The 20,513-nt window shown below is 56.7% G+C and overlaps 2 protein-coding genes across 2 annotated transcripts; one reads left to right on the top strand and one right to left on the bottom strand.

The window, feature by feature from the left end:
* The first annotated feature begins 83 nt into the window (after nt 1-83).
* CHRNB1 (cholinergic receptor nicotinic beta 1 subunit) lies at nt 84-9,763 on the top strand. The gene is made up of 12 exons (XM_077746753.1): nt 84-147; nt 474-615; nt 715-793; nt 978-1,022; nt 1,700-1,809; nt 1,899-2,007; nt 2,553-2,700; nt 3,003-3,212; nt 6,047-6,270; nt 6,772-6,953; nt 7,276-7,423; nt 7,715-9,763. Exons 1-12 carry the CDS (start codon nt 87-89, stop codon nt 7,853-7,855), a joined length of 1,599 nt encoding a protein of 532 aa, XP_077602879.1. The 5' UTR covers nt 84-86; the 3' UTR covers nt 7,856-9,763.
* ZBTB4 (zinc finger and BTB domain containing 4) lies at nt 9,325-15,098 on the bottom strand. Its single transcript, XM_077746752.1, is given in 6 exon segments — nt 9,325-12,102; nt 12,105-12,753; nt 12,756-13,147; nt 13,248-13,827; nt 14,244-14,313; nt 14,563-15,098. Coding segments are annotated over 4 exon segments (1,908 nt in total). The 5' UTR covers nt 13,819-13,827; nt 14,244-14,313; nt 14,563-15,098; the 3' UTR covers nt 9,325-11,806.
* Between the last annotated feature and the right edge of the window lie 5,415 nt (nt 15,099-20,513).

Genomic DNA, 20,513 nt, shown 5'->3' with positions numbered 1-20,513 from the left:
CCAACAACAGGTGCGCATTCCTGGGCGCCTCGTCACTTCCCCCGCGCTGGCGAGCGGAGCGAACTCGGGGAGCAAGCGGCCAGGCTATGACCCCAGGGACGCTGCTGCTGCTGCTGCTGGGGGCGCTGGGGGCGCCGCTCGCCCCGGGTAAGTGCGGGCCTCAGAGGGGCAGTGACAGGGCCAGGGGTCGTGGCAGGGCACGGTGGCTTCACTTAGCGCCCTCCTCTTTTTTTTTTTTAAAATATTTTTATTTATTTCTAGGAGAGAGAGAGAGAGAGAGACAGCATGAGCAGGGGAGGGTCAGAGAGAGAGGGAGTCACAGACTGAAACAGGCTCCAGGCTCTGAGCTGGCAGTCAGCACAGAGCCCCACGCGGGGCCCGAACCCACGAACCGCGAGATCATGACCTAAGCGAAAGTCGGACGCTTAACCGACTAAGCCCCCCAGGCGCCCCATAGTGCCCTCCTCTTCCAGGCGCCCGCGGCTCGGAGGCAGAGGGCCGGCTCCTCGAGAAGCTTTTCTCCGGCTACGATAGCTNGAGCGGGCGCCCGCGGGGGCCGAGGTCCGACGTGCCGGCCGGCGGGGGGGCGTGGCCAGGCCGGGAGACGGACGGCCCGTGAGCCGGGATTGGGTCGAAGTCGGACCCATGGACAGGCTGTGGGCGTGGCTGCCGGGCAGGCCCGGGTGGGGGGCGGGCCTCGAGGCGGGGTCGCAGGCTGGGGCGGAGCTTGGTGCCGGGACCGGGTCGAGAGACCACAGCGGCCGGAGACGCAGGGTTGGGTGAACTGCAAGCGGTGGGTGGGGCCGGCGTGGGCGAATTGGTAGATGAACAGGCCGGCCGTGNGCCTCTGGGAGGCGGGGCTCGGGCCCAGGAGAGTGGGACTCAGAAAGAGGAGTTTCCAGCGAGAGCTTGACCCGCCGAGCGCCTTCCTTTCTCTCTACTCACGTCACTTCTACCCTTGAACTTTTCCCTTCTAGAACGAGAAGGATGAGGAGATGAGCACAAAGGTGTACTTAGACCTGGTACGGAGACCCCATGGGGTGGGAAAGGGCGTCCCGCTGCCTTTACCATTGCCTCCAACGTCCCGCTCAGTTAAGTGTATTTCTAAGCATCACCTCAGAGCACATGACCCAGAGGGAAGCTTCCGGAAACAGTACCTACGTTTACTATGAGAGTTGCATTTCATGCATTTCTTATTCTAATTTTTTTAAACTCTGTTTTGGGGCCCCTAATTTATTTATTTTTGAGAGAGAGAGAGAGCGCGTCGCAAGCAGGGGAGGGGCAGAGAGAGAGAGAGAATCCAAAGCAGGCTCCAGTCTCCGAGCTGCCAGCGCAGAGCCTGACGGGGGCGGGGTGTGTGTGCTCGAACTCACGAACTGTGAGCTCAGGACCTGAGCCACCCAGGCACCCCAGGGGCCACTAATTTGATTCCAGACCCGCTGAAGGGTGGCCCACTGTAGTTTGAAAAACACCGTTTTAGTGGCTAGCTAGTGCCACCTCCTCGGTGGGGGAAGGGGAAATTAGCTGATGGGGTCCCAGCCAGTAAAGGTGCAGCTGGGATCAGAACCCCGACTTCCAGAACCACAGTCCCTGCCTGCCGGCTCCCTTCCCTGGCACTCCCTTCCCGGCTTACTTCGGTCATCCCCAGTCCCTTCCCAGCCACCAGCCCCAGACAGCCCCTCGGCCTCCGCTTCCACAGGGGTGGACTGACTACAGGCTGAGCTGGGACCCCGCAGAGCACGAGGGCATCGATTCACTGCGCATCGCGGCTGCATCCGTGTGGCTACCAGACGTGGTGCTGCTAAACAAGTAGGCCCCTTCCCAAAGACCGGGAGGTGGGCGGGGTCTCCGGGGGGCGGGGCCTGAGCCCAGCGGCTGAGAAGACTCCTCCCCCGCAGCAACGACGGAAATTTTGACGTTGCTCTGGACTTGAACGTCGTGGTGTCCTCCGACGGCTCCGTGCGGTGGCAGCCTCCAGGCCTCTATCGCAGCAGCTGCAGCATCGAGGTGCCCGGGCTCCCCCTGGGAAGCTCGGGGCTCACAGAAACGCTGCTTCTCCCAGATGCTGACTCCCCTCCCTCCTCCCTTATGCCCACAACCCTCACATCTCTCCCCTCCTCCTGATTTTCTGTTATTTCTTTTTTTATAATGTTTTATGTATTTTCTGAGAGAGAGAGACAGCGTGAGCAGGGGAGGGGCAGAGAGAGGGGGAGACAGAGAATCTGAAACAGGCTCCAGGCTCTGAGCTGGCAGCACAGAGCCTGTCGCGGGGCTGGAACCCACAAACTGCGAGACAGTGACCTGAGCCAGAGTCAGACACTTAACCGACTGAGCCACCCAGGTGGCCTGATTTTCCGGTGTTTCATCTCCTCCGGCCGCCGTCCCTGACTTCCAGGCTTTCTTAGTGATCCCACTTCCGTTGGCCATGGCCTCCCCTAATAACCGTCCAGTTTGTCTGTGACTCCCTAATGACCTCCCAACTCCCCTAACCCCCCTGAACAGTTCTCTGGCAGCTCTGGTGACGCCCCCCACCCCACCCCCGCTCCATCCAGGTCACCTACTTCCCCTTCGACTGGCAGAACTGCAGCATGGTGTTCAGCTCCTATAGCTACGACAGCTCAGAGATCAGCCTGCAGACGGCCTGGGGTCCTGACGAGCAAGAACGGCAGGAAGTGTACATTCACGAAGGGACCTTCATTGGTGAGTGGGCGTGGCTCCCGCGCCCATGAGCTTTATGCTTCCCGGTTTCTAACCAGCTGATAAATATCAGCCACGCCAGGGACAGCCCTGTGCGGTCAGCAAGGCAATGGACTATCTACACTTCACAGATACGGAAAACTGAGACTTGTTCAAATTTGTCAGAGATGGGCTGCCTGGCCCGGTGTCCACAGCTGGCCCCTCATCACATCAGCCACCCGAGGGCTAGGATGTGGCAGATCAAGCCATATGTGGCACCAGTAAGGTCCCCTTCGTCTTCTCTTCTCCCCTCTCCCTCCTCCCAGAGAATGGCCAATGGGAAATTATCCACAAGCCTTCTCGGCTAATCCAGCCTCCGGTGGATCCGAGGAGAGGCAGGGAAGGGCAGCGGGAAGAAGTCACCTTCTACCTCATCATTCGCCGGAAGCCTCTCTTCTACCTGGTCAATGTCATTGCCCCATGCATCCTCATCACTCTCTTGGCCATCTTCGTCTTCTACCTGCCTCCAGATGCTGGTAAGGGAGGGAAGGGCCCCGCGACCCTCCCCACTTCTCTCCATCCAGTAACTTCTGAACTCTTCCCTTCAGAATCCCTGGCGCTCCTCCTTGGGTCCAGCAAGCTCCTGAGGTTAGGCAACTCTCCCCTCATCCGTCTCCCCTTCCTGATGTCTGCCGCACCTCACTCTCCTTTGCTCCGGACACCTACTCATCCCCTGGCCTCCTAACCCCCTTGGAAATAATAGTGACCTTTCTCTAGGAGGCAGCAGAGTAAGCTTGGGCAAATTCCTTCTTCTCGACGTGTCTCAATTGCCTGATCTGGAAATGGGGACAATCGTTTTCTTGACCTGATTGGATTATTTTGAGAATTGAGTTAAGGGAATGGTGCCTGGCACCAAGTAAGCTCTGTGTAAGCACCGGTATCATTTGTACTGGTTTTGAGCCTTGCTAGAATAGTACAATGAACACGTTACGTATATTAACTCAATTCTGATCTTTCCAACTCCGCGAGATACGTACTGAACTGTCTTCCCATTTTACGGAGGAGTACAAAAGAGGCTGAGAGACTTTAAGTCATTTACCCGACATTAGGCAGTCAGCGAGCGTTAGCGCCAGCCTGATTCACAGACAGAAATCCTTAACTCTGGTATTTAAAGCGCGCTTTTCCTTCTCTCTGGCATCGAGTTCTCCGTCTAGGGAAGGAGAATGATCCAGCTCTAAGAACATGCTTCCAAATGTGACTTCTCCTTCCTCCCAGAGCAAGGCCAATCTTGGAACCCAATATTATAGGACTAAAGTAGAGCAGACCATGAAAGTTATTTATTTCCATACCTTCCTTAAAGTTTGAGGTGCCTGTTGTACGCCCCACCCCCCACCCCCCGGGGATAATCAGCCACCTGGCACATCCTTATATACTTTGTTTCATTTTTAGATCTTTCAAATTGCTATTTAGTTCCTTAAAAAAGCTACAAGTCTTGGCCTATTCATTCATGCAGTGATATTTGTTGAGCATCTATAGCGTGGTAGGCCCTGGGGATACGTCAGTGAATAAAAGAGACAGAAATCACTGCCCTCCTGGAGTTTATGTTCTGGTGGGGAAACAGCCAACAAACAAAATAAATAAATCTATTGGGTTGGATATTAGGAGAGGGCAAGTCCTAAGGAGGAAAATAAAGTAGGGAGAGGGGCTAGGGAGGATGAGAATGGAGGCTGGGGTTACAATTTAAACTAGAATGGTCAGGGGCACCTGGCTGGCTCAGTCGGTATAGCATGCGACTCTTGATCTCGGGATTGTGAGTTCGAGCCCCACGTGGGGTGTAGAGATTACCCTAAAATCTTAAGGGGCACCTGGGTGGCTCAGTCAGATGAGTGACCACCTCTTGATTTCAGCTCAGGTCATGATCTCAGGGTTATGGGATCGAGCCCCATGGTGGGCTCTTGGAGCTGAGCACAGAGTCTGCTTAAGATTCCCTCCCTCTTGGGCACCTGGGTAGCTCAGTCGGTTGGGCATCCGACTTCAGCTCAGGTCATGATCTTACGGTTTGTGAGTTCGAGCCCCGTGTCTGGCTCTGTGCTGACAGCTCAGAGCCTGGAGCCTGCTTCAGATTCTGTGTCTCCCCCTCTCTCTGCCCCTTTCCTACTCATGCTCTGTCTCTCAATGATAAATAAATGTTAAAAGAAAATTAAAAAAAGATTCCCTCCCTCTCTCTCCCCACCTCCCGCTCATGCTCTCTCTGTCTAAAAAAATAAATAAATAAAATAAAATCTTAAGGAATAGGACGGTCAGCCAATGCCTCACTAAAAAGGAAATATCTGATCAGTATTTGAACAAAGAGGGAAGGGGTTGAGAATGACCCTGGCAGATATCTGGGGGGAGAAGGTACCAGACTCTGAAGTGGGAGTGAGCCTTGCGTATTTGAGAAGGAGCCAAAATAACTGAATGAAGTAAGCAAGAGGGAAAACAGCAGAAGAGAAAATCAGAGACTTAGCAGCAGGCCTTGTCAACCATGCCGAGGAAGATGAGAAGCCACTGGAAGGTTTTGAGAAGAGAAGGGATATGATCCGATTTACATTTCAACAGCCTCAATCTGGTGGCTCTGATAAACACAGTCAGCCGGGGGGGCAAAGAGGATGAGGCAAAGAGGAAGCCTTCTGTTTTTTAAAAATTTCTTTATTTTTCAATGTTTATTTATTTTTGATAGAGACAGAAAAAGCAGGCATGAGTGGTGGAGTAGGAGAGAAAGGGGGCACAAAGGATCTGAAGCAAGTAGCTCTGTGCTGACAGCAGAGAGCCCGATGGGGGGCTCGAACTCACCAACGGTGAGATCATGACCTGAGCAGCAGTCGGACGCTTACACGACTGAGCCCCCCGGGTGCCCCCAGGAGGCCTTTATAATAATTCAGACTTTGGTCTGATGGTACTTTGTATGGGTATATGTTGAAGAGAGAGCCAGTAGGGTTTGCTGTGGATTGGGTACGGGTTAAGAGAGAAGGAGGAGAGTTGGGCAGGACTGGGAGCCATGGGAAACGTGGATTTGTCATTTCTGAAATGGGGAAACATGTGAGTTGTGGGAGGGGTTGGGTTGGTGGTCCAGGGATTAGGTTTTGGACATGGCCAATTTTGAGATGTCTGTTGGACATCCAGGTGGAGAGGTTGATCGGCAGGTGGCTGTAAATCTGGAGTTTAGGAGAGTAAGTCCGAGCTGGAGGTATCATCTCGGGACTCATCTGCGTGCAGCTGGCCCTTCCCAAAGCCTGTCCTTGAGTGGGCTGGAAACATGGTCCCTGATTATGCCGTGGAAATTGCCTTCTGGAAAAGCCTAATCCTTCCACCTTCCTCTCTGCCCTGCAAGGAGAGAAGATGGGGCTCTCGATCTTTGCCCTGCTGACCTTGACTGTGTTCCTGCTGCTGCTGGCTGACAAAGTTCCTGAGACCTCCCTGTCTGTCCCCATCATTATCAAGTACCTCATGTTCACCATGGTGCTCGTCACTTTCTCGGTCATCCTAAGCGTCGTAGTCCTCAACCTGCACCATCGCTCACCCCACACCCACCAAATGCCCGTTTGGGTCCGTCAGGTAAGACGTCCTTCTCTACCCAGTGTTAGGTCTCAGTCCTAGCATTCGGCTTTTTGTGCGGGTACCACCCCTCTCTCCTACCAACTTCACAGACCTGAGGGCCGACCACACACCCCCTGGTAGAGTGTTCAAACGCCAAAGCCAGTTGAGTGTTGAAACGTTGGACAGTTAATTTTACCCTCCTGAGGTTATCATGTCGAAGATCCCGTATTGTCTTCATCAATCCCGCCCATGCCTGGGTCGCAGGGAAAGATCCTCAAGGTCAGGTCCTATCAGGGTGGAAACCCTCGGAACTCTGCTTTCGGGTCAGGATGCCTCCAACCCACTTAAGAGCTCTTAAGGCTGTGTGGTCGCACTTCTTCGCTGTGCAGAGCCGGAGACGCGCGCACGCATGCGCAGGGGTGGGCAGGTGGTTGGGAACGGAGGGCTGCTTCCCTTCCCTTCTGAAAGCATGAGGGCCCACCCCCCCCCGTCCCCCCAACACGCCTTTCTACTCAATAGATCTTCATCCACAAACTCCCTCCGTACCTGGGTCTGAAGAGGCCCAAACCTGAGAGAGACCTGATGCCGGAGCCACCTCCTGTAGCCCTCAGGGGTTCTCCAGCAAGTGGCTGGGGTCGAGGAACAGATGAATATTTCATCCGGAAGCCACCGAATGATTTTCTCTTCCCCAAACCCAACAGGTAGTACCTACTTCCCGTAGCCTACAAGGAAGGGAGAGCGTGAACTACAGTTCCCAGAAGGCCGTGCAGAGGCAGGCGGCTTAAGGTCCCGGAAGATGCTCTTGAGCATCATGGGAATTGTAGTCCCCCTTCTGCCGCCTACTTTGCGGAAAGGCGGAAACTAAAGCGTAGAGGGATGGGAGGAATTGCGGAAGGCTGGAGAGGTCGCCGCTGACGGGGAGAGCCTGGAGGGCCCTCTCACGTTTTGAAAACGGACAAGAGTGTTGGAGGAGGGAGTTGGGACGGAGCCTAGAGCGGGGCCAAACTGTCCCGCCTCTTCCAGGTTCCAGCCTGAACTGTCTGCCCCGGACTTGCGGCGGTTTATCGATGGCCCAAACCGGACTGCGGGCCTGCCTCCCGAGCTGCGGGAGGTCGTCTCCTCGATCAGCTACATCGCTCGACAGCTGCAGGAACAGGAGGACCACGACGCGGTAAGTCCAATGAGGGTGGAGCGGGGCAGGGCCTGGGTGGCCGTGGCTCCACCCGCCAGCCCAGGCTCCGCCCCCCAGCACCCGGCTTGGTTTCTGATTGGAAGCTTCGCTCCTTTGGTCCCGCCCCCTGTTTTCCCACTGGCTCTTCACTCCGTCCATCGCCCGCAGTTTCGCTTTCCTCTGTGCCAGGGCCCGCCCCTGTCTCGGAGCGTGTAGGACAGGGTCAGGGTAGTGGGCAGACGTTCCCTGGGGGTCTGCGGCTCGGGAACAGTTTACTCTGCCCACCCCCAGCTGAAGGAAGACTGGCAGTTTGTGGCCATGGTAGTGGATCGCCTTTTCCTCTGGACCTTCATCACCTTCACGAGCGTTGGGACCCTCGTCATCTTCCTGGATGCCTCGTACCACTTGCCCCCTGCCGACCCCTTTCCTTGAGGACCCAGGGCCAAGACCCAGGTCCTCTGCCGGCTGAATTGAGAGTTCGGCGGTCTTCTCGAGTCCTATCTCTTTCTGCCTCTGGACTCCAGTAGGAATCCGGTCCTCCCAGGTCATTGCCTTTATGGGGAGAGAGGCGAAGTGGGACGGGGCCGCCCGCAGCCTTGGGCCCCCCAGAAATGCACTAGCAGTTTATTTACTCTCTGGTTTCTTGTAGAAATTCCTTTGGAAATTAACACTAGCTTCCCAGTGAAATGGAACAAAGAAGAACTAGACTGTAAGCCTTTTGAGGGCAGGAACTGTGTCTTGTCCCCTGTAATATCCCTAGCGCCTAACACAGGTCCTGACCTATAGGATAGTGGGTGCTTAACATCTTTTGAGTGAATAGGGTTTTTTTTTTTTTCCTGGAAAGAAATACACCGAATAATAGTGCTTATGTTTGCATGTTGGGTCTAGTGATCTTTGTTTTCACCTTTCTGTAATTTATTTTTTTGTAATAAGTGTTATCTTTAGGATCAAAAGAAAAGGTGATGTCTAAAAGGATGCATTAGTGATGGTGGGGGGAGAGCCCTTTAAAATCCTTCCTTCGGGTTATCAGCTTTGGTGCTTAAACTTTGGATGAGCTAAGCTGTTAAAACTGCTCTGGGCTTAAGTTTCCACATCTGCAAAATGAGGCGAATAATACTATCTACCCCTTAGCCTGAGGGTCATATGAGAAGATGGGAGCAGAAGCCCGTACGGCAGACATCAGAGGTTGCCAGCTGGTGTGTTTTGTTTGACCGAGGTTGTTGACCTCACAACTCTCAGTGTGCGTTAGCTACTTTAAAAGTGTGGATAGTGCACAGAGAAATTTGGACTTCTGGCTTCCCTCGGTGGATGGATGAAAACTACAATAACACCAGGCATGACTTCCCTGTTGGCAGTGGTTAGTGGCTGCCGGGGCTGGTCAAGTCATCTTACCAGAATTCCTCAAAGCCCCACCCACCTGACCCTCCCCCCACCCCAGCTTCGCTCATTTTACTGGCCTGTTGCATTAGACAAAATAAAGGGGAGGGGAGGCGTGGGATGAGGAGTTGAAGGCAGTGAGGGGGATGCCAGGAGTGGAAAAAGGAAGGTTGCCTATCCCGTCGGTGGTTTTGTGCCTCGGTTTCCTTTCAGTTTGGAGACAGGGCTGCACCTGGTTTAAGGCGCATGGGCCATTAGGATCGTGCCCAGCAGGCTGTGTGAACTGGACTGAGTTCATGTTTCTGCCTGGAGGTCAGACCAAAGTCAGCTTGAGCCTGGTGGCTGCAGCCATTACAGCGAAGCGTGTAGGGTCACCAAGCCCTCACGCCTCCTCGGGTGCTGGAGGCTGTGGTCCTGAGATCCAGCCGCAGCTCCCAGGATCCCTGTGGGACAGGGCACCCGCGTCCCTGTCCGGCCGACCCACCAGCCATGAAAACAAGTGCACTTGGCGTCCCACCGAGGAGGACAGTCTGTTTCTCTTGTTGGTTTATTGGCCTAGAGAGTTGGACACACACACACAGATGCGGAGATAAATATTGGTCAGTTTCTCTAAATCTGGGTCCTCACTACGTATAGGGCTACAGTCTGTAAGTTCTAAACCTCGCGTGCTGTGGCACAGAAACGTCCCTTCCCGCTCCTCCGTCACCCCTCTTCCCAGGAGCAAGGGCAAAGAGGGCACAAACGGACAAGACCCGAATGACCTTCAAAAGACGAGACTGCAAAGTCCCAAATTTCCAACCTCCGAAATTCACAATATTCAGGTTCCCCAGCTCAGATACATAGAGTTTAATCTCCAATTTTGCCACAATCTCATTGGTTGCCCAGAACCACCACATTCTGGAAACTATTTTCCTAAATCGTCGTTTCAAAATATTAATAATAATAATAAATGAATGTCTACAATCTCGGTTCTCCCAAAATGTCCACGGTTTTGGAATTTTGACCTGTCCTGAAATTCGAATTCCCCGGTCCATCCTCAACTCCTTCCGTTTCCTGTGCCTTTTTGCCTCAGAGGAGTGCAGGTTAAGGATCTAAGGGAACAACTGTCACATCTGCTCCCTGCCTCCAAGGCCTTTCTGTCTCTCTTGCGGTTCCGCTGTGTGGTGTGTGTGTGTGTGTGTGTGTGTGTGTGTGTGTAGGTGTATATATATGTGTGTGTAGATATATATATAAAATTTGTGTGTAGATATATATATATGATTTTTTATTATGTTCTTTTTTCGCAGTTTTTCTAAAGTGCCAGAAACAAGATTTGTGGGAATTTTTTAGTGATTTTTTTTTTTTTTGCATTTTCCTGTTTTAAGCATTTTCCCCCTTAAAAATTGGAACTTGGTACATTCAGTAGGAAACTCTTCACTCGGACTGTGGCCAAGACCAAGAAAAGTGCAAAGAGACAGAGGAGGAGTGGAGGAGTAACACTCCTCCATGGTTAACATTCAGGAGCCTGTCAGAAACGTCCCCCTTCCTATATCCTAGGAGGGTCAGATATTCCTGGTCCTTCCCTCGAGCTCACCTCCCTCCAAAAGCCATGGTCTTGCCCTTTCAGCATCGTTGAGAGGGCGGCCATCTTGGCCCCAGAAAACAGTAGCTGAGAAAAAGCTGCCATTTAAGCGACGGCAGCCTTTCCCTGTTTTAAACTGCACTCCTGTAATTCCCATTTATCAAATTTCCTCCCCCAAACTGGCTCTCCCCTCGTGAGCTGTTTTTCTTGGGGGGGGCGGGAGGAGGAGGTGGGTGGGATGGGAAATGTTCATCCAATCACAGAGTGGGGATGCCCGGTCATCCAAGAGAATTAGGAGCAAATGGTTCTTCAACTCTCCCGCCGGAAGGTAACATACGGACCCCTGACCAGGGTTAACTAGTGCAAATTAGGGATCAGGGACTGCTTAAGGTCCCTGCCCCCCATCCCGAGGCTGGGATCTTTGGGTGTGGGGAACTGAGTCAAAGATGGGGTGTAAGGTGCTATTTTGGAGGAAAAATTGGTGGGGATACCCCAAAGCCCACCGAGGGAGTAGGATGGTTCTCCAAAACCACCTGGAGTGAATGGTGAGGGAAACGACACAGGGGGAGATGGAGGTAACAGTGAGGACGGGAGGTCATGTGCAAATCTTGGGCTTACCCACCCATCCAACCCCCATCACTTTTCTGGCTATTTGGTCTAGTCTGGGAGAAACCATCAGGAAAAACAAAACGGGGAGAAAGTAGATTCCCTTCCCCATCCCACATGGAGCTCCTCCCTCCTGGCCCCCAAATCTGATTTAGCCCAGAAGAGGCCATAGGTAGAGGCAGGAAGAGGTGTGATCTACTCACCTCTTTGCCTTGGAAGAAGAATCTGGGACTCACTGGATTTGAGGGTCAAGATAGGGCCAAGACTAGTGCTGCCCTGGGCTGGGGAAGTGCTCAGCCATGGAACAGATGGGTAGCCCTCCCCCCAACACCTCCTTGACCTGGATTGGAAGAGGCCATCTCCAGAGCCTAGGAGAATGAGGAGGAATATGGAAGATCCAAAGGCAAGGAAGGCATGGCGTCTTAACGTGAGGGAAACGGGGACACAGAACCCCACCCCTGGGAAGAATGGAAACTGGAGCCCAGCTCCCAGATGGGTGGGTGTCAGGTATCACAATGGTCTGGTCCAGGCCCTGGGCCACAGAGAATGGAATGTGCTAGGAAGCATCTAGGCAGGGGCTTGGAGAAAGCTGCAGAACGAGGGGAGATCACTAGGCAAGAGAGATGGGTTCCCGCCCGGGGCTTACGAATCAGGAGGGTGGGTTAGACATTCAGAGCTGGTGGGGGCCGTGAGTAGAGAGTCGTAGAAGTATATTGCTCAGTTGCCCCAAGGGCTGAAGAAGGGATGGGAGCTGGCCCTGCCCCGCGCGGAGGCCGTTCCCTGGAGGAGAACGGGGAGGGCAGCCGCCACCACAGATCCCTTCCCAGGACACGCGAAAACTACAGTCTCACACAAAGCAGCCTGACCCCTGAGCTCCAGGGGCCCCCAAGTCCCTGCACAAGAGTGTGGAGGGGCTCCCGGGGGCAGGGAAGCCGGGGAGCTGGTAGTGGCAGGGGGTTCAGGGAGGGTGGCGGCTGGCGAAAGGGGGGAGGCGGGNCTTGGGGGTTCACTGCGTAGCCAAAGACCCCTGGAAGGAAGGGCAGAGCGCCCCCGCCCTTCTCGTCCGGTAGGACCATGTTGAGAGCCACCGGGAGCGCGGCCAAGTTGCTGAAGTTATAAGGGTAGGCGGCAAGGNGCCGTTAGGCTCCCTGCCGCTCCCGATCAGAGCCAGTGGAAATTCCTGCACAGGCGGATAGGCATAGGCGCCCCCTCCTGCCACCAGCGGGGGCTCCTCACCCCCGGAGATGACAGGGTCCTGGAGAGACGCGGCCTCCGAGGCTTCCTCCGCAGTCGCGGCCCCGCCACCTGCCTCCCCGCTGGACGAGGAGACTTGCATCTCCTGGGGGGCCTCCTCCTTGACATCCCCGGGTCTGGCGGCGGCGCTGCCCTTGGAGTAGGCGATGACGGGCGTGGGGGCGCCCCCGGGCCGCTCGGCCGCGTGCCTCTGCGCGTGGNGGCCTCTGGACAGCGCGCTGCCCCCGGTGCTGCCCGCGGCGCCAGCCTTGCGCTTGGGCTTGTAGTAGTAGGGCCTCCAGAGCTGGTCCTCCCCGCCAGCGCTCGCTTCCTCGGCGTCGTCGTCCTCGTCGTCGTCGTCGTCGTCGTCCTCGTCGTCGTCGTCTTCCTCCTCGCTCTCCTCCGCCTCCTCTCCGCTCAGCTCCCCAGGGCGCAGGTCAGTCTCTGAGATGCGGCGCTTGACAATGGCCTCCTCCCCGATTCGCACAGTGATCTGACACAGTGGAGGTGGAGCCTGTAGCTGAGAGGGGCCCCGGCCAGGCCCCGCGGGNAGGGCCGCTTGGCCGCCCGCATGGGGAGCAGACGGTACAGCTTGAGGGTATTGAGCTTGGGCTTGTAGCCTCCATTGGGTGTCTTCTCACTGGCTAAGAGGCCCGGGCTAATGCCATGGAAGGCTCGCTGGTGGGTCTTCAGGTTATAGTAAGTGACAAAGGTCTCCCAGCAGAAGATGCACTGGTACCTGGGCCGGGACAGCAGGGAACAGGGCAGGGACAGAGACACTGCAGTCAGGGGCCGGCAGCCAGGGCCTCGCGCCGCGCGTCCTCCCCCCGGCCGTTGGCTCGCCCTCCTTTCCTGCCGCCTGGCCTGCCTCGGGGGAGACCCCACCCCCACCCCGTCCTGGCTCAGGGCCCCCCACTGGCTGGGAGATGCCAGACCCCCGCTGTGACCTGGGAATCATCACACACCTTGCCCAACTCCCAGCCCCGGGGACAGAACGGGGGCGCGTCTCATGAACGGTGACGTGTTACAACTACCGCACAGGCCTGCGCCCCNCGGGCGGAGGCACCCAGGCATCGCCCCCCTCCCCGAGGCCCTGCAGGCGGGAGATGCCCAGCCGGCGGCCCAAGGCCCCGATCTCTGCCACCGCCGCCCCGTCCCCTCCGCCGCCCGGGAGTGCCAGCCGCGCGCTGTAGATGAAGTTGAGGACATCAGAGAAGGCAGCGGCCGGGACGCCGGGCAGCTCCAGGACCCGGGGTGGGGAGGAGGTGGGGGGTGAGGCCGGAGGGGGGGAAGACGAGGAAGAGGAGGAGGAAGAGGAAGAGGAGGAGGAGGAGGAAGAGGAGGCCGAGGAGGAGGAGGAGGAAGAGGCAGCTGTGGTGGTGGCCGGGGTGGGGGCGGGGCCCCCAGTCACTGGAGGGAGGGGCAGTGGCGCCGAGGCTAGCAGGGCCTCTCTGAAGAAGGGACTAGACGCAGCCAGGACACTGCGGTGAGCGGGGAACTTGGTGTCTCCAGCTATGAGGGTGACGTCACAGAAGAGGCCGCGGAGCCGCTGCTCGTTGAGCTGGCGCAGGACGGCGGGGGCGTGGGACGGGTCCGTCACCTCTGCTGGGGGGGGCATGGCGCCGGCCTGGACGGTCGAGAAGAGGCCCGGGGAGGCCGTCAGAGTCAGGGGCCTCTGAAGTGGGGGGGGGTGAGCGGGGAGGGCAGTGGGGGCCGTTGCTCAGAGACCAGTGGGAGACTGACGACCTTCCGGTCACAGAAGGCAGGGGTGCATCTGGCGGGCATCCAACACTAGCGTGTCGAACCTCTGGGGCTGGAAGAGGCCGGGGTGGCTCCGCTCATGATGAAGGTCAAAGGGTCACAGCCTCCAAAGCCGCAGTCTTAGAAAGGACAGCAGTGGCCCCTGCTGTCCTGGCGGGAGGAGGAGGAAGCCCCCGCGGGGAGCGGTGACCCCTTCGCAGGACTCCCCCGGCTAGAAAACGCGGCTGCCCCGGGCCTCACGTAGTCGGACTTCCCCGGCCTCAGACCCTCGAAGCCTCTCACCTGAGGGCACAGCCAACATGGAGCGGAGCGGGTCTGGCTCAGCGAGTCCCTGCTGTGGGGCCTCTTCCTCCTGCGGAAACACAGATACCACGTCCTCAGGAAGGGAGCTGGGAAGGAAAGGACCCCGGGGAGGGGGGGGGGCAGCCACAGCCCTTGGGGTCGAAGAAGACGCCCGGCTGCTCTGCAGACCCTGACCCTCCCCGGGGTCTGTCACGTTATTTGTCTGGCTGCATCCGACTGGACCTACGGGGTCACACACGGATCACAGCAGAGGCCGGAGAAGTACGGGCACAAGGTCATTTGCATATTCCCAATTCACCTCAAAACAACACGGCGGCCGAGGCGAAGTTCAATCCCATAGGTCCAGGGAAGCCTCTCCGATCAGCCTCAAGTCCCTTTGGCCCAATCTTCGGGGCTCAAAGAAAATCAAAGATTTGCATGTTGTCTTTCATTATAAGAATCTCATTTCCATATCAAAATAGAGCTGCTAGAGCTTTTTTTTTCTTCTTTTTTTTTTTTTATTGGACCAAACATCTAGATATTCAAGCTAGGAGAGGACTGATCGCACGCGCGCACACACCAGCCCCCAAAATCCTCGAGGGGGTTAGGCCCCAGGTGACGAGTAAAGACCACGGATTCATACACACGTGCCAGCTCGCCCCAGTCCCTGGAAGGCACTGGAAAGGCTGCCAGACCCAGAGTGAGGAGGCGTGGGCCCCACTCGTTACTCTGAAAGCTGGTGGCTTTGGGACCTTGGCTTAAAAAGGAGGGGAAGGGAAATGCACCCCCTACCTCACCTCTTGCTAGAAGGCTCATCCGAAAGAAATAGCAGGCACCCCAAATTTGAGCCGCTGTGGTCACCGCACAGAAAGCGNGTGGGGGTGGGGCTGGTGGGGGCGCTGATCCCAGAGCCAGACCTACGGACCTGAGGGCAGAGCTCTGGGCCCCTCTCACCTACCCTGCATGAAACCCGGGAACACTCTCCTTCCGGATGCCCTGGGTCACGCATGTCCTCTGAGATACACTGTGTCTCGGGTTCCTCATTACGCACACCCAAAAGGCTCTTCACTATCTGGGCTGAAAGGCCTTCCTGCCACAGCCCACCTCATGCTCTGATTCCTCTTCCGGAGGAGGAGGGAGGTGGCAAAGGAGGGTGATATTCAAAAGTCCTAACAGCCCCAACTGCCAGGCTCACACCAGTACGCGGCCAACTGTTCCCAGTGTCATTGCAGGCTTGCAGAGGGGTCGGGAATCCTGCAGAAGCACCCCCGCCCCCACCAGCTGCCCCCGCGTGTGGGCAGGGGTCCAGTTCTGGCTGGAAAGGGACAAAAGAGAGACGAAGGCTTCCCACTCCCTTCCACGGGGGGGCTGCTGGCCCCCTGGTATCGCCTCCTCTGCTCCTCACTATCCTACAAGGTAGTGCTTCGTTTCCCCAGTTTAAAGATTTTAAGTCATCCCTACACCCCAAGTGGGGCTCGAACTCACAACCCTGAGGTCAAGAGTCGCACGCTCCATCGACTGAGCCAGCCAGGCGCCCTGGCTTCCCCCATTTTTAATCGGCAGACTTAGGCTAGAGATGTGTGGCCAGTTAGTAGGAGAGCTGAGATCTGATACCAGAAAAGTCTGGTGACAAAGCCTGCATTCTGGCGGCATCTGGGCGGCTCAGTCGGTTAAGTGTTCAACTTTGGCTTGGGTCATGATCTCACGGTTCGTGGGTTCGAGCCCTGCGTCGGGCTCTGTGCTCACAGCCCAGAGCCTGGAGCCTGCAGCCTGCTTCGGATTCTGTGTCTCTCTCTCTCTCTCTCTGCCCCTGCCCCCACTCACGCTCTCTCTCTCTCTCTCTCAAAAATCAATAAGCATTCAAAACAAATAAACAAAATGCCAAATAAACAAAGCCTGTGTTGTGAACTATACCACCTCGCGATGAAGGACTGAAAAATATGTATATATTTGGTCCCCATCCCCATCTCTGACACAGAGCTCCTCAAAGTCCCAAGTGAGAAGTGCTAGAAGCATCGGCGCTAACATTTGGTCTTTGACCCTGATCCCTGACACAGAGCTCCTATATCCCTTGGAATTTCCTGGGAGAGGGAAGCGTCTTTTGTTCTCAAGAGGTGACCTTGGTGGTCTCCTGGAGAGCTTCAGGGTGGAGGCGGGTCACCAGAAAGACCTTGAAGCTTTTGACCCACATCCATTCCCCATGGAGGGGAGAGGGGCTGGAGAGTGAGTTAATATTAGGGATCGCGACTCCGTGCTGAGGCCTCCACGAATCTCTCTACCCTGAGGGGTTCAGAGAGCTTCTGGGTCGGTGACCATCCATGGGCCAGGAGGGGGCTGAACCCCAACCCGTGGAGACAGCAGGGTCTTGGGAAGACCCTTGGGAATCGGGAAGATGTCACCCTATTATTTCCTCGTCCGGCCATTCACCTGTATTGTCGTATCCTTTATGACACAATAAACCAGTAAACGGTAAGCAAGCGTCTCCCTCCGTTCCATGAGCCACTGTGGCAAATTTTCAAAGCTGAAGAGGGGGGGTCAGGGGAGACCCCGACTTACAGCTGGTCGGAGGCCCAGGCTTGTGGTGACTGACACCTGAAGCGGGCACTCTCACGGGACTGAGTCCTGAGCCTGTGGGGACCGTGACGGTATTTTCCTGGGAGACAGTGTCAGAATGGAGCTGAGCTGCAGGACACCCAGCTGGCGTCAGAGCCTTGGTCGGTGCGGGAACCCCTCCCCCCCATTTGCTGTCTCCGGTGTCGTGGGGAGAGGGGGTAGGAAACCCCGGCACCCGCTAGGGCCTCTACCGGCCCATCTAGTACCTTTGTGAAAATGAGAGGGAGAAAAAATTCAAGGAGGGGCCCCTTCCCCCGGAGGTAGCAGGCCTGTCTGTACAGGCGACACTGACAGAAGTTCAGTTCTCAGCCCCCACGGCCCCCCTTGGCTAGGCCTGGCCACCTGCACGGGCACGCGGGCTCGTGGCTCCTGAGGCGTGGCTGTGTGCCGAGCCCCAAAATGCTCGCACAAGGCCTGTGCGGGCTTCCTAGCACCACGGAGGTCCAAAGCTGGCCTGGCCCTTAGCGATCGGCCGGAAGCACCATCACCATATACTTGTAGCTGCCGCGTATGACATCCTTACGTGAGGAGCAGCACGCTGCTAAGCCTTTGATCGGCACCAGCTCATTTCGACACTCGAAAGGCCCCCAGATGGCCACAGCAGGGGCTATCGTCAACCCCACTGTACAGATAAGGAAACTGAGGCCTGAAACACGCCAAACTCCGTGCCTGGGAGTGGAGAGAACGCGGAGGTGCCCCTGGCCTTGGGGTTTGGACCTGGCTCCCCAGAATTCAATCTACAAGGTTTTACGGGAGGGGAAGACCGCAGTTATGTGACCTTGGGCAAGTCCCTTCCCCACTTTCGTATCTCAGTTTCCTTGTGTACAAGGTGGGGATAACGAGCGGTTGCCAAAAGGTTGTAAGGATTAAAGTACTAGGTACACGGAAAATGATCAGTAAGCGTTAGCTCTTACTAGTCTCTCGGAACTCAGTCCCAGAAAATGCGGGGGAGGGGGGACGGTAGAGAAGAGGAGGCAGAAATTAGGCTTCGTGGTAAGTTTGGCGGCTCTGTGATTTTTAGTTTTTTATTTGTTTTCACGGGTCCCCCCACTGTGGGCGGCGTGGCTGCCGTGGGGCTCCGCGCACTGCCACCGGACATCCCTCTGTCTCCTGCTTTCTCCTCTGCCCAGAATGTTCTTTCCTCGGGCAGCCCCGTGCCTCGCTGCCCCACCTCCTTGAAGCCTTGACTCAGGTCACCTTCTCCTGGAGGCCTTCTGGCCACCTCCCAAGACTTCCTACCCCTCTCCTCTCCCGCTTCTCCTTGGTGCTTAGCAAAGAGTACTATTCATATATTTCTAGAACGTCAGCTCCAAGGGAGAGAGATTCTTACGGCTTTCTTCACTGCTGTCACCAGTGCTTAGACCGGTGCCTGGCGCAAGGGGAGATTTGAAACTGGTGAATGAACGAATCTGCCTTCTTCGAGGTCTTCCTGGGGTCTGTCCGCCCTCAGGAGAGGAGCCATCCGCAGTGCCGGACCGAGCTGGCCAGCAGCCGGCGATGACGCATATACCTCGACCCCTTCTGGGGCACTCATGCTTTGCCTGATATACGTCCAGGGCTTTCCGCAGATTGTCTCACTGAGCGACTTCCTCAAAACAGCCACCCGGAGTCGGTATTTATATTATCNTGGGCGCGTCCTGGTCAAGGTCACACAGCTCGTGAGCACCAGAGTCAGAATCCAAATCCGGGCTTGTGGGAACCCAGACGCTAAATCTTTTCCCTGTGCCACGGCCCCGGATCCTGCCCCGAAGGGGCCTTACGGCCGGCCAGCTGGGTACAGAAATCATAGAAGGTCTCACGTGCTGAGTGCTAAGTGTGTCACGTCTGACCCCGCCCTTTCCTCCGCTCCCCCCGCATCGAGCAGTCACCAGGCTGGGTCACCAGGCTGGGTCGGGAATGGCTCTGGAGGCCTTCCCTTCAACCCGCCTCTGGCCGCCACGGCCCTGGTTAACACTTGCGTGGCCCAAGGCTATTAGGCTCCTGCCTCCAGGCCTCCGTGCCACCATCCAGGCCTCCTCTCCCTGAGGGTCCATGTCCCCCAGCAGCGTCCCCAGCCCGCTGGGGCAGGATCACTCCTGGGCTCAGAAACCTCTGCCGGTCCCCACTCACCCGGGAATAAGGTTCAGATTCCTGAGCCAGACACTCAAGTGTCCAATTCCAATCTTCCTTTCCAGTCGTGCTCTGTGCTGGGCACCCCTCAAGCACCCAGGGCGCTCTCCCCCCGTGACACACCCCACAGGCCCCTGCTTTGTCCTCCTGAGAGAAACGCGACCTTCCCCAACCTCTTCCCCGAAGCCCCCCAAAACGCGCAGAGGTAACTCACATGCCACCTCCCTCTTGGCCCTCCCTGACCCCACAGGGCAAGGACGGTCCCTCCTGCGGCTTGCTTAACAAGAGTCTGTGCCCCCGAGGCCGGCACCCGGCAGCAGGCGTTAGATGAAGGTCTCCCTCCCCAGGCCGGGACTGTCCGGGTCACTGTCTAAGGACACTGGTCTTCTGACATGACTCGAACCGGTACCAGTGCTAGATTCTGGAGAAACTGGGGAGAAACGTGTGTGTGTGTGTGTGTGTGTGTGTGTGTGTGTGTAGGTGGGGTGCACGGAGCAGCCCGCAGAAAGCTCCAGAAAGGCAGCACAAAACAGCGTCTAAGAGCACAGGATCCAGAACCTGACTGTCAGGGTTCAAACCCAGTTTTACCTCTTCGCAGCTAAGTGGCTTTGGGCAGGTTACTTAACTTCTCTGGGCCTCAGCTGTCCCATCTGCACAAGGGAGGGAATCAGGACACCTACTTCCATGGGGTGTTTGCAGAGAGTAAGTGAACGACCGGATGCAAACACACAGGGAACAGCATCTGTACGCAGTAAGCGCCAAATAAGAGTTTACTACTATTGTTATTAGCCAGGGCCCGAGAAGGGGCCCCGCAGCGGCTGGCACAGGCGTAGCCCACAACCCACAGCTACTTACCAGCGACATTTCCCATGTGCCACTTACGCTGCTGTTGGGAGACAGGCAGGGCAGGTGATTAGCCCCATTTTACAGATGAGGACCCGAGGCTCGCCCAGGACAAGTGCCGGTGAGGTCGAGGCAGCGCCAGAACTGCTCGCTGCCAGCGCAGGCCTCCTTCCCCTCCGCCAGGCCACCGTGCACCTGTTGTTTAGGCCTCACGCAGCAGACAGCACCTTCCCGCTCCCATCGAACAAGAGAGAGGGCCCCCGCCGTGGTGCCCTCCCCACCCACCCCTGCACAGCCACCCTTCCCCACGGCCAGGCCAGGCGCAGCACGCACCCCACTCACCCCTGCACACACACACACACGCACATCTACAGAAGGGCCTGGGCGCCAAAGGTGAGGAAAACCTGAGCAATCGGCCTCTCTGGCGAATTCCATTCCCAGACCCCTCCACGGTGGCGTGGCGGGAGCGGCCCAGCGTGCGTCACACAAGAGCAGGAAAAGCAGAGATACCGGCAAGGGGGGCAGAGAGAGGGCGAAGCAGGAGGAGGGGACTGCAAACTTGCTGTTGCTTTTTCCTTTCAGTGACAAGAGTCACGCCCGGCCTTTACGTAAACACAGCCAAGGAGGCACTCTGTCCCAGAGGCCTCTCCTCCCGGTGACCCTGACCTGCCAGGGCGGGCCGATGAGGGGGCGAGCGCTCAGATC

Source organism: Crocuta crocuta, unplaced genomic scaffold, assembly GCF_008692635.1.
Source record: "Crocuta crocuta isolate KB4526 unplaced genomic scaffold, BGI_CrCroc_1.0 scaffold139, whole genome shotgun sequence".
NCBI lineage: Eukaryota > Metazoa > Chordata > Mammalia > Carnivora > Hyaenidae > Crocuta > Crocuta crocuta.
Note: the sequence above shows the minus strand (reverse complement) of the source record. Positions and strands in the feature narration are given on the sequence as shown.